At 43.4% G+C, this 13,305-nt stretch overlaps 1 protein-coding gene across 19 annotated transcripts in view; it reads right to left on the bottom strand.

The window, feature by feature from the left end:
* The window catches only part of MAPT (microtubule associated protein tau), a 129,476-nt gene that overhangs the window by 32,567 nt on the left and 83,604 nt on the right, over positions 1 to 13,305 (bottom strand). For 10 of the 19 annotated variants that reach the window (XR_016441951.1, XM_090044209.1, XM_090044212.1 and 7 more), the window contains 3 exons: positions 12,328 to 12,414; positions 4,701 to 4,766; positions 108 to 1,199 (listed from right to left, as the gene is read on the bottom strand). Coding sequence is in view for 18 of the 19 variants with exons in the window: in XM_090044209.1 (XP_089900335.1) it covers positions 108 to 1,199; positions 4,701 to 4,766; positions 12,328 to 12,414 (1,245 nt within the window). In the remaining variant the exon portion in view is untranslated. The remainder of the gene's footprint in view (positions 1 to 107; positions 1,200 to 4,700; positions 4,767 to 12,327; positions 12,415 to 13,305) is intronic. The other 9 variants (XM_090044220.1, XM_090044218.1, XM_090044216.1 and 6 more) reach the window with 3 other exon arrangements.

The following is a 13,305-nucleotide window of genomic DNA, read 5'->3' on the forward strand; positions in this document are numbered from 1 at the left end:
GCAGCAGGATTCAGGGGTTGCCTGTAAGCTCAGGAGTGGTTTGAGCAGCCTTGCCTTGATCAAGTCACTGGAGAGACAGGCCTGGGGCAGGAAAATGAGGCACACACCTTTTAAGAGAGGAACACGACTGACTGGCTTCTCTGATACGTGAGCTGCAGGTCTCTTTCTGGGTGTCTGTTTTCCCACAGTCTCGAAGATGCTCCCTGCCTCCTCTGCCAAGGGAACATGTTGGCTATCCACATCTGTCTGCAAACTATTTGAAAGTTTAGCTGCTTCTTGTTGCAACTGTGAGATTTCCCCCTCCCCAAGGGCACAAGCTTCTGCTTCCACTTCCACTTGGTAGATGCTTTCAGAGGGCTTCAGTTTGGTGACATCATGGTTGCCTTCTGATGCAGACTGGTTGTCCTCATCATGGGCCAGACTTGCTTTGTGTTCAACACTGACAGCCTCTCTATATGCTGCAGCAAGATCCCCCCTAGGGATGCTTTCTACTGGAAAAACATGTGCCTCAAGAGCTTTCTTGGATGCTCCTGGATAGATACACGCTTCATGCATCGGGGAAACTTTCTGCCCTGGTGAGGGAAGTGAATCCTGCTGAAGTGTTTCATCAATGTCATGATCTTTGTCCTTTTCCTGCCCAACAGCATCTTCTTTTATTTTGCCTCTGGCATGCAGACATGACAGCCCATCTCGAACAAGGCCACTGTCAACTACTTGATCATATCCTACCACATCAACTCCTGGGAGCCATTTTTCAGGCCCGGCAATGAGTTCCTCAGGAGAGCTCCACTCACCTCCTTGGGTGCTTAATAACTCAGGAACTGCTGCTGCTTGTACAAATCCTTCAAAGGGCACACGATGAGCCGATTCAGCTAATGGCACTTTATCCACGGCGATGCCCTCTTTGCCCCCAATGTCCCATGGTTCATTAAACAGTGATCGGGAGACAACCTCTTCACTCTCTTCCAAGGTGGTAAAGTCTTTGGAGACATCTGTGAGCCCTGGTATTCTGACTTCAATTCTGGTAGGAGCTGCTGCTGCCTGTTCTCCAGCCGGCCTTCCACGTAAAAGGGGATGAAGCTCCTTAAGAACCTTTTCTGCTTGTTTTCCTGGCTGAATTTCCTTTTTTATCTCATCTGCCAAATGCTCCTGTAGCCCAGGTTCCACACCCTCCTCTAGTTTGGGAGAGCTCAGCTCCTCTGGAGTTGAAGAGGCAGGATAGCAAATGTGGCAAAGAGTTAGCAAAGGTTTTTCAATGGAAACTCATTCTTGCAATACTAAAGAGAAATTCAAGGACTTTTTTACAACCCCAAATGATCAAGTCTATCACGTGTGCAGTAGTGAGTTCAATATTGCAGTTTTTTTTGGAAGGTATATTTTGTCCTAAAATCAGCAGCACTCATTGCTTTAAGGGTACACATTACACCATCTGTCAATTCTGACTGTCTGCTCTGTTTCTGGAAAGAGTTAGCATTGAATCAAACACAGGGTTTTGCCATTCCAAATCTACACTATCCTGTGTCCCACGCTATATTTTTTCAGAGGAAGTCACCTCTCCTCCTCCTCCAGTGCTATACTGATGTGGTTTTAGGTAGGCAATGTTGGATAGGGTGGGTGGAGCGAGTGGATTCTACCCTGTCCCTCCCTCTCTCTCCAGGGACCTGGTCAATGAATGCATGCCATGAAGGCTGATAATGGATTAACGTTCTCTTAAAACTACTACGACTCTGCATTTTTATAAAAGTTACCAAACTATCTAAACTCTACTAAAGAGCGTTGGATTATTAGCTCTTGTGGAAGCAACTACTACAGGTTAACCACAGGCCAAGGAAAACACGGTTTGCTTTTATTTTCTTTGAATATATTCATTTTAATCTTGCTGTGTGGCCATGTGTCCTTGCAGTATGGGACCACAACAAAAAAGGATAGAATATCTAATCTCCATCCCTCCCCATTTTATAAATTTACATTAAAAACAAATCCTCCTTAAGGGCACCAGCTTCCACTTCCAGTTGGTAGAAGTGTTCAGAGGGCTTTGGCTTGGTGACACCATGCTATATTGGTCAACTCCTCCCATGTAAGGAATGGTCAAAATTCAAAACATCTTTACTTCACTTCTCAAGAACATGTCTTCCTCTACTACAAGCTTGCTCCCTGGACAGGACAGCACAAGTATTTTACTCTAATTCAAAGATATGTTAATAGTCTGTTTACTCCACCAGAAAGGTGGCCCTGGTAGACAGGATGGAGGGCGTAGTAGAAAAGGGCCAAAACCACAGCCTCTATGATTCTCACTCCATTATTCACTTAGAGGAACCAGTATCATAACAATGAAGGCTTCACTTTTAGAGCAAGAGGAACCACTTTGATCTACTCTTAACCTACTACACAACACAGCCCATGGTATTTCACCCAGTGAACACTGTATCAAACCCATTACTTGACCTGGAGCAGGTGCTTCAGCGGCATCTGGTTGTGATGCAAAGATTGAATGATGGAGAATTTACCACATCCTTAGGAAAGTTGTCCTAACTGTTAAATACTCTGTCAAAAGTGGGTAGCCCTAGTATTCTGAATGTGTGTATCTCCACAATTTCAGCCACTGGATTCTTTTATGCCTTGGTCTACTAAACCAGAAAACCTCGGTTGGGCTTCTGAAACATCAAGTCAACCAAACCCAAATGACAGAAATGAAAATCACTACTGAATGAGTCTCATATCAAAACATTTTTAAAAAAAAATCCAATGGCTAAATGAAATCGCTACCAAGGAGACCCCTAACTGGTGACTGAAGGCAGACATAGCATTTTCAGCAATTGGCAAAAACACATGAAAATCAGTGGCAAGCAGTGGCAAACTCTTTATGACTAGAGGGTACTCCAAAGATACTAGTAACCCTGCCTGCAAAAGCCTGTTGGCTTGGAGATCTCCTGAAAAGAAATGGAATTTATTACCTAGTGTATTACTGAATGTACTACTCAGACATACCCAGTGAATTCTTTGGTCACATTTCCATAATCCATTTGTTATTTTAATTAAATGTAATAGAATGTAATAGATGGTCAAAAAGTTATGCATGTCCACAGGTGTGTGTCACCAATCAGATCTATCTCTGGCAATTCAAAGACAATAACTGTATCACCATTAAAAGGAGCTGCCCCTTTTAAAATTCTAAAAGGGGCAACAATTTACTACAGAAAAATTCCTAGTACATAGCACAGAAAAAGGAAGTCTTACGGAAATCTGGCGATAAAGAAAAACGGTTAGAGGTGGAGAGAAAGAACTGCAGACACTGAGCACAGCCTACCCCACATCTGTGCTAATACCTTCTACCCTGATCTACTGCACCCTGTATGAGTCTCATCTTGGCCCACCTGCACGTGGGATCTGCCAATCAAAGAACTGCTGAAAAGCTGTGAGATATGGACTAAAAGCTTCTGCTGGAGAGTGGAGTAGGAACAAACTAGCAGATACTAGGAAGTGAAAAAGATGAGCTTGGGCCTGAGTTGAAGAGATAAAGGCTGGTTTTTTGTTTTGCTAAATCACAACCACATCAGAGCACACTGTTCTCAGCTGTACAAGCAGTGTGTGTTTCTGAGCTTAGGAGCACAGCACTAAGGAAGAACATATAATGTGCACTGATCCAGAAATTTATTTGGTACCTATGCCACCTAGAAAAGGGTCTCAAAAATGAGGATTTAAATCAGGTTTAAAAACAGAGTGTGATGCCAAAAAGCACAAGTTGGAGTGAGTGATCATGACAGCTTTCTAATCTAGAGTGCATGCAGCCTCCTGTTCTCACTGTGTCAAGTGACAAAGGGGTAAAATTTCCAAACATTTGATGATGGCTCATCTCTGCTCCCTCTGAATGCAGTTAGACCAGCACTGGGTGCTTTTGAAAATCCCACCTGGAATTTCAGTCAAATGTAAATTCAGCACAGACAAGAAAAGCCTTTTCAGATCACATACTTTAAGTTAGTATATCCCCTTCATTAAACACATCTTTTCTCAGCTCAGTTAAGAAGATGCAAAAGATCTCTCTCTATGTAGATACACTGTGTAGCACAGTGGTTAGCTTTGTAAATTAGATCTATGTACCTGGTCTACAGAAGTACTTATCACTTCAGTATTAAAACAAGTACAAAAATGTGCCTGATTTGAAGATGAAATGCTAAGTTAGACTTATAATGGGTGCCAACTTCGTCACATGCAAAGTGAAAATTAGACATGGTGATATGAAGATAGCCAACTCCGTGCACAGATTCAAAAAGCAAACCAGCAGCACTGCACAGTTAAAAAAAAGAGGGCAGGGGGTCATTTTACAGAAGAATGACACTCCTTCTGGCTAAAATCCACAGGGCCAAGGCTTCGGTTTTCACAGGATGAAGCCTCCTTCTACACAGTGGAAGATGCCCATCTGCCTGCCAGTACAGAAAGATGACTAGAACTTAGGCCACAGCTGCCTAAGAGAAGAATGCAATTGGATGAAAAGCTGTGGTTCCCCCAAAGAAAAACGGTGGTGACACCTAAAGTATATTGCCTTTTCCTGGTAGAGATAGGGAGAACTGCATAGCTGCTGGTGCAGCTAGGAAGAGCAGCATTACAGAAGAAAAAAAAACATAACCGCTGGCAAAATGCCAGCTTTGTGCCTACGCATGGTTTCTGTTTCACTACTTTTAAAGAACAAGTATTTCACTTACCTTCGGCAACGTCTCCTGCAGCTTGGTCTTCAAGGTTAGGAGTGGCTCCCACACCTGCTTCCTCAGCTTGTTCACAAGAAAAAGAAAACAGATGCAAAAGATGGATTAAAATATTCACAAACCCCCCCACCTTTCCCCCGCCTCTTAACTCCAGCTATAATGGAACAGAGGTACCATTATGCCAGAGGCTCTGAACAACTTAACTGCAATGGATTTACCATTAGTCATTCTGTCACGCTAAATCAAGGTAAGGCTTCATCTGATCAAGCCCTGGATGGCATTGGCCAGGACTTGATACTGCAGAGGAAGGGGCTGAAAACTGAGGTGCAAGAAAAGTCCTCTTGCACAGCGGAACGGCTGTCCTGGACATTTCTAGCACTAAACTAAAAACGCCTGAGGGTAAATTTAAAAGATTAAAAAAAAGACAGACACAACAATAGGTTTCGTAAGATAGGTCAGAGCTGAGCTGACACCAGTATATAAACAATAGTATAAATACAACCACTATCTTCATCCCTCATAGGGCATAAAAGGCAAAATAAATACAACTCCTTCTTAGTTGCTCTGGAGGCACAGACTGTGGACAAACTGAAGTTACACAATATGGTTAAGAATTTCTTCTGAAAGAATGAGAGTTAAAACTCCAGTAGTGTAAGTTGCATTAATTTAGGCTTCATCTGTCTACAAAATGCAGATCATTACCTACTCCCACACCACCCAGTGGCAAGGTACTGTAATGGCACCTATTATCATGAGACAGCAGCATGTTGGCCTCTTCTGATGCTGTTGCTGCACCAGTATGCAAACCCAATAGAGTTATACCACAGTGAATACATGTTCACACTCACAAGATCCTACATGTACTCCACATTTGTAGCAAAGAAGGGCATTTTGGGATGTTTTGTCCAGATGGATGCCCTAGTGAACCACAGTTGCTATAAGGAAAGTAACCATTCTTTCTGTGATTATTACTTGTCCATGCAGATTGCATTCAAGGTTGCTGTTTAGCAGCTAAATCCCTAGGAGTCTTACTAAAAAACTGCAGGAGTCTCTTATCAGTCCAGACATCCAATTTTTAGCAGCAAGTATATTTCTACATGGGGACATTCCTTGAACATGCCAAATAAATTGTTTGGGCTCTAGTAGAACACAGTTTAAGCAGAAAAGTTGAAGCTAATTTGTTTTGTTTCCATGGGAAATCTTAATCTACTCCAATACTCCTTGCCAGAGCTTCTGGATTGAGACAGCTTGGCCTCTGGACCCGTCTCCTGAAAGTACTAATTGTCAGAGAAGTGTTTGAAGAGGTTTTGTTCTACATAGGTAGCTGAGAGCATGTTCTTAATGGTGTTTTGTTTCCTCTGAGCTGAATATGGTGTAGAAAAGAAGGCAATAGGTATACAGGAAGTCCTCAGACTTACGACACAATTGGTTCCTGAAAACCGCGTCTCAAGTCAAAACGCTGTAACTCAGAACTGATTTTCCCATAGGAAACAATGTTATAAACAGGGGATTGCTTCCTGAACCAAGGCCCGATACCCTATTTTCACCAAAAATAACCCAGAATTTTGTACTCAATTTACTATAGATGAGTAATATAGCTACATTAATGTATTTATCTTGTAAATGGCAATCATATTGATTTGGAAGGATTTCTTTGAGGCGACTTTGCTGGACTTTTGAAGGGCTCTCGGTTGGACTTTTTGAAGGCTTCTTGGCTGGAGTCTTCTCAGGAGTCTTGGCTGCAGGTTTTTCTAGGGTCTTGTTGGCTTTCTTAAAGAAAGTATCCAAGGAAGTTTGGACAGATGTTCTCCAGAGAGATAGGCATCACATCGGATCAAGCGTTGTAAAGTTGAAACGGTGTCAATTTATAAACATTGTAAGTGCAAAACGTAACTCGAAACATTGTAAGTCGAGGACTGCCTGTATGTGTTAACTGAGGGGGAAATCCAGGGACCACTTTGAGAAAGATCAGACTCACCTTATCTTTGTGAAACAGTATGAGGGAGTCTGTCATTAATGCCTAAAACTCGCTCTTCACTTCAAGCAGTAATGATGGCCACCAACATGCAGCCTTGAAAGAGATCGACAGTAGAAGGAGCAAGAAGCTAGAGGCTAAAAAGTGAGAAGGGGTCTTGCTAGTATTAAGGAGACCCACATTAAAGATCCTAAACCTCTGAATGCTGGAAGCTGCAGTGGGAGAGGAGTGGAGGGTGGAACACTCTAGACACCCTGTTCACCCTCTCCCTCACATCCATGCCCTGCCCCTGTGTGAGACAATGCTGGGCTAAATGGACGTAAGGTCTGACCCAGGAAATGGCAGGGTCAAACCTGGACAAGAAAATTCCCTCAGTGGTAGAACCACATGGATCAGATTCAAAATCCCAAGAGCCTCAAAAAGGCAATGAATGGACCAGGATAACAAGAAAAGACACTGAAGCAACAATGGCACTAAGCAGCTGATAACACAGTTTTTCCACTTTGCTTTATGTTAGGCTTATAGTTTGATTCATAAAAATGAGGCTTCTCATACTGTAAACAAGTATTGTTCTGCTACACCCAGACAAGTAATATTCCTGCTGTCATGTGCCGTGTCCATGAGTTCAGGCACAGGATCAGACTAATTTTCTGAAAAAACTTCTGAAAGATGTAGGGGATGGCTGAGCTGAAGAAGCAAGTCTCAGCTTGAACAACAGAAATGAGATTTACAGGAAGGCAACCTGGCAGCATCACTGAAGTGTGGAGATCAGGCTTTAGGCCCTGACTCAACTGGCAACTTACTCAAGTTTTTATCTCCTCTTCCCTAGGCTCCTTTCTGTAAAATGGAATGACACACCTCAAAAGGTTTTGAGACTTTTGGATGAGAGGAGCTATAGAATGGTGCAAACCATTACGATTAACGGTGGAAGTTCCCAGTGGTTTTTTCTCTGGAGAATTTACATATGTCCATCATGGTGTTATTTGTATTTACCAGACCTTTGTCTTGTCTTACTTTTCTTAAGCCTTTGGGAATTGGCTAGAAGGCATGAAGCAGGTTTCTGTGCCACTGGGTCAGGAATGAACCCACAAGGCAGATGACGATTAGCTATCATGGGAACATACAAGCTGATATGTAAAAATATCAAGTCCTGATTGAGGATGGTCTTTGAGTATTCTGCTAGTGGGAAGGCACTTCCAGCTGAGCTGATCTGCCAGATTATACCCAAATCTGTTTAATATAGGCCAGGGGTCAGCAACATTTTTTGCCAGAATGCCAAAAACACCCACAACCTCAATCTGTAAGATATTGGCATGTCAGGGGCAGACAGCAGGGAAGCTGCAAGGGGCCAAATCCATGTTGTGGCAGTGCAGCCTTGGCCCCTTTCCCACCATCCACCCTGAGGCAGGTGTGCACCTGCTGCTGGCAGCAAACCAGGCTAGGGCTCTGTGGACCGCGGTGCGGCTGCTTGCAGCCTCTATGCCACCTGCTATGAGCAGTCTGGGCTCTGTGGTGGGTGGCAGGGGCCTACCCAGAGCCCAGGCCAACTATGGCAGGCAGCAAGCAGCTGTACCAGGGTCCATGGAGCCCTGGCCCAGCTCACTGCCAGTAGCAGGTGCAGATACACCATAGGGCATATGGCGAGGAAGAGACCAGGGCTACACTGCCCCAACAAGGATCAGGCTTCTCACGGCTCTCCCACCATCTACCCCAAGACACATGTGACAAGCAAAATGCCTTCACATGCCATGCTCTCGTATGCATGCCACCAGTTTCTGACCCCTGGTACAGGGCTAACAGATTTACCTTGTGATGTGTGCACTGATCCTGAAGATGAGCAGCTGTCTGACAGAATGGATGCTCCACTCCAGGTTGCCCACTAATGCAGCACACAGCAGTGGTGTGGTTTGTGAGTACATCCCAGCAGTGTTGTCTATCAGGACATGAAGATCAGTCCCTTGAGAGGCTTTGTTGGCAGGCGACCATTGGTATAAATGGTTCAGCATTTAAGTCCACTAGAAGTATGTCCACATATTAAAAGATAGCCTCTCAATGGGAGTTTTAGTTCACTAACAAAGCTTGTCTTGAAAATGCAGAAAAAAACACCTCTTTACCAAACAGATTCACATTTTCAGATTTCTCAGGTGTGAGCCAATGACAGTCATATTTTATATTCTTGCAAACCTGCAGCTACTAAAGAACTTGAAATGAGCAGGGTATAAGAATTCCCAGATGCTTTTGAAGAGACTTAATAAAGGCACTTTGCTCTTGTTTGTTTGCTTTTTTATTTAAAGAAGTGGCTGCACAAGAAGCCGGGGTTTGCCATATATTCTTGGTCAGCTACAGAACATAACCTGCCCTCATTAGCAGGTGTAATATGTGAAATAGTTTGTGAATTTTTACAGACAGCATAAGGGGTACTCTAAGGATGTGAAAGGTTCAAAATCATCGACTCCAGATAGAACTGAAAAATGAACTATTTCACCCAGCAAGGACAAAGCAGTTTACAGGTACATGAGGGTGAGTACATTGCACCATCACCCCGATTGTGCTGTGTATCCCACCCTGGTTCATAATGGCTACTCCATGGAGAGGCTTGCGATATCCTAGGAAACCCAACTGTAGGAGGCAAACTACTCCTGGGTGTCAGAAAGAATGGGGTCCAAAGGACAAAGCCTGGGGACTTCAAGACAATCAACAAGGCCAAATCTATATCTCACAAGATGTGGGATGTCAGGCCACAGTGGAATGATCTCTGGAACCGTCCCTCTTCCATAACTCCTACAGTGAGAAAGATGGCCCAAAGTCACTTTCTCCAGCTCCCACTCACAAGCTGACCCATAGGAGTGAGTAACAACCCAAGAGATGGGCTTCTGCTATACCCTGATGACATCAAGGAGTAAAACTTCAAATAAAAGGATGGGCAGTTCTCATAGGAGTTGAGGGAGGTAGACAGCACCCAGATGATCATGATCATCAGTGCTAACAAAAGGATGATGAAGTAAAAATGTTTATTACTGGTAAACTATGCTCCAGCACAGATATAGGTTTTGTACACAGTGGGAATTGTGCCAAGTGTTGAGAAAGCTAGATTCTGTGACAGCTAAGTGTCTTGAGCTGTGTGTAGATGGAAGTAAGGTCACCTGTCCTGAAGGGGGCTGCACCATGGAAGATAATACAAGAGACAACACCATAAACCAAAAGAAGAGGGTCTCATTTTTTGATCTTGTGCAGACGATACCAATGTAATTTGTTGTCAGTATGAGAAGGCTGGTTGATGATTGAATTCAGATGGCAGTGTGTTGTTATTAACAGCTAGAACCAGGATGCAGGTCAGCATTGCAGGAATAACCGCATTCAATTCAGAAGTATAACTACTCTTCAACCTCCCCTTAATTGGTAAAGAAGTGGTGATTTTTTCTACCTCAAGCAACAGGATCAACTGACCTCTAAGTAACTGCAACCTCTAAACTGAGGCATGGGTCCTTTTAGTAACCAGGGGAAATGGGTACTTGACATAGTATTTTGAGTTACCAGAATACTGGCTGAATGGGAACAAATTAGCCACCCTTAACTCTCAATTCTTCCAACTGGAAACAATCTTTATTGACTGGCTCCAGCAGAAATAATTTCAGTTGAATGGGTCAGGCAAACTGCATCCATCTGGAGAGGAAGCCACTCATTGGGAATGTGGCTTCTCCAATATACAAGAAAGCACCCAGAATGCCCACCATTCAAGGGCACTGCCAACTCACTCCAAGTACTGGATTCAAACTGGGACACATGGCCTCAGAACTGGGGGAAAGGGGAAAACAGTCCTTACAATTTAAAACATTATGTTTCAAAGTAATTTCTGCCAACAGGCTATATAAAACAGAAGTCTTATGTGCTAACTGCTAAAACTGGGGGTAAGTGAAAGAGATAAGGTTGAATATTCAGGGAAGCAGGGCAGGAGGTCTAACAGGGCTCAGGTAGGGCCCCAAAACACACTGCTGGCCAAAAGAATCAGATTTCACACGTAGGGGTGCATTTACACCTTGAGCAGGATAATCTTGGACAAGTACTCAAAGACCTCCTGTTTGCTTTTTGCCTTGCTGCTGCAACCTGAGCAGAACTGGTCTTTTTCCTAACTCTGTTTACTTGCTCCCTGAACAGCTGCAGTTAGTTCAGAACACAGCAATATAAATGAACAACTCAAAGTAGGTCTTTCTGTGTACATGATTTCGTATTTGTCAACAGTGAATTCCCTGTGCCGTCACACGTCCATTCACCTAATTAATCTGCTTTGCCTTAAATATGCTTGTATAAAATGTTAAGCCTTTTGCAAATTTTACTTACTCCTTTTCAAGATCCTATATTGTATTATGCTTCAGTCCTAACATTAAACTTTGGGATACCTCACCGTTACACTTTTGCCATACTGAAAAATTACCTACCATTTTTTTTTTTAACCTCTATGCCAAATTTTCTGACCCCACATCTGAGCACCAGTGAGAAATTTTTCAAAACAGCTTTATGACAGTCCAATGAAAATGGGCTATTATACTGATGCTCAAAGACCTGCTAGCTGATTAAAGGCATGTTTTCCTTTTACTTAAGCTATGCTGGTTTGGGTCTCACAGTCATGTCTTTTTTTTTTTTTTCAAATTAAAACTTGATTTCTAATCAATTTACCTGATACTGAAGAAAGAAGACTTGCTCTCCAGTAATTGCCAGGAACAAACCCACTGCTTCTTTAAAAGAATAAAGTAGGTTCAATCTCCAGTTAGACAGTCACTAATTTAATGAGAAACTGCATATTTTTGTTAGGAGTTCAGCCACTTCATCCTTCAGTTCTTTCAGCACTCACCTGGGTACAGCACCTGGGTCTGGAAACTAATGGCCTTTAAATTTATCAATGTACTCTAGTACCTCTTCCTTTTGACACTTCTGCCTCTGAAAATGACAGCAGAGCTGGAGTAGTTGTTTCCCCACCACCCACTGTGGTGAATCAATTGCCTCTATACTATGCTTAAAATGATGCTATCGTCCATGGAACTTCTGCAAGCACCAGTGGTCTGATTTTCAGCTGGTATTCACAAGGCAGACAGGGACTTTCCTCACAGTACAACACATGGGTCCTGGGAGATCAGCAGTCAAGTCCTGCGTGACTGCTACCATCTCTTACACAGCAACCTAGGGCAGCACTGGATAAAATTTAAAATACATGGCTTACAAGTTCCACAATCCTAAAAGTTCTGTGGATGCTCTAGATGGCTGCTTGATGCCTGATCCCAAAAGTGCCTGATATGGCTTGTGCCCTCCTTCCCCAGGCACAGAAAAGAAAGATGATGTTTTCAGTAGAGGAGGGAGAGAGAGGGGGTGGGATAAGAAGCTGCAAACTTCCTTAAAGACCCTCGTGCTCTCAGTAATGGAAAGGACACGTGTGCACAGACACAGTACAGATTTGGTTTTGGCAGTGTGTGTAGAAAAAAGTACAGCAGATGAGCTCATGCACTCACTAGAACCAAACCGTGCCCACAAAAGGCTTGGCAAATTTACTATTGAACTCTGACTCCAATACGTTTTCCTTCTGTATAAGCACCTAGGAAGACTGCATAGCCATGCGCTGAAACACTTTCTGTCCAGAGTCTTTTCCTCCTGCGGTCTCACCTGTGGTTCCTTCAGGAATCTCTACATGGTGCTGAGCTCCAGTCCCATCCTCATGTTCTCCTTCTTCCACTAGTGGTGCTGTAGCATCTGAAAAACAGTGCAGCTTTCATGCGGCCAGGCTGCAATAAGAACCTTTGGGATGTCCACGCACTGAGAAAAAGCACTGGAGAACACGTCAGTACTAGGAAACTGAATCCTCTGAGTTGATCAATCACTTTGGCTTCCTTCTTATTAGGTGAATGGGATGAAATTAATACTTGCCATGGAAGATCAAATGCAAGCAGGAAGCTTGTACATGCTGCTTGCCTCCTGTGTGAGAGACTTACCTGCCAACATTTTTGCTACAAACACTCACTTTTTAAAATAAGCAGAACAGGAAGATAAGCAATACCTGGTATGCAAACAAAGCAACACTGCCTGCAGAAAGGTGACTCTTGGTGCTGAGCCGATGTCAACAACCCCTAGTCAGATGTTTTATTAAAACCTTCCTGCATCATTAGCTGGCCACTTCAATTAGACTGCCCAAGAATTCATCTCTACCTGGGTTTTCTCATCCTGCAAGCTTCTCAGTAGTTTTCAGGCAGCCAATAGACAGATGGTCTTCTTTCCCCACAAACACATAATTTCCTCATCATAATAACATTTTTGATACACAAGACAGACAATATCCAGTCCTGAACCAGCAAGAGCTTTTAACTGACCAATGTCTTGAAACACCGAGGCTGGAAAGAACAACCTGATCACAACAGAGTGCCAGCTCACATTTCTAAGAGAACAGCACTTTGACAGGTCCTGAGACAACAGAATTTAAAAGTACAACCCCCTATTCATAGTGAAACATCTTTTCAGATGAAGTCTAGAATAGGGGTAGGCAACCCCCAGCACAGGTACCAGAGCATGGCACGCAAAGGCATTTTGTTTGGCAAATGCATCAAGGGGCAGATGGCAGGGAAGGGGCGATGGCTATGCTACTACAAG

This window comes from Crocodylus siamensis, chromosome 4 (genome assembly GCF_052110815.1).
Source record: "Crocodylus siamensis isolate JL-2025a chromosome 4, ASM5211081v1, whole genome shotgun sequence".
Classification (NCBI taxonomy): domain Eukaryota; kingdom Metazoa; phylum Chordata; order Crocodylia; family Crocodylidae; genus Crocodylus; species Crocodylus siamensis.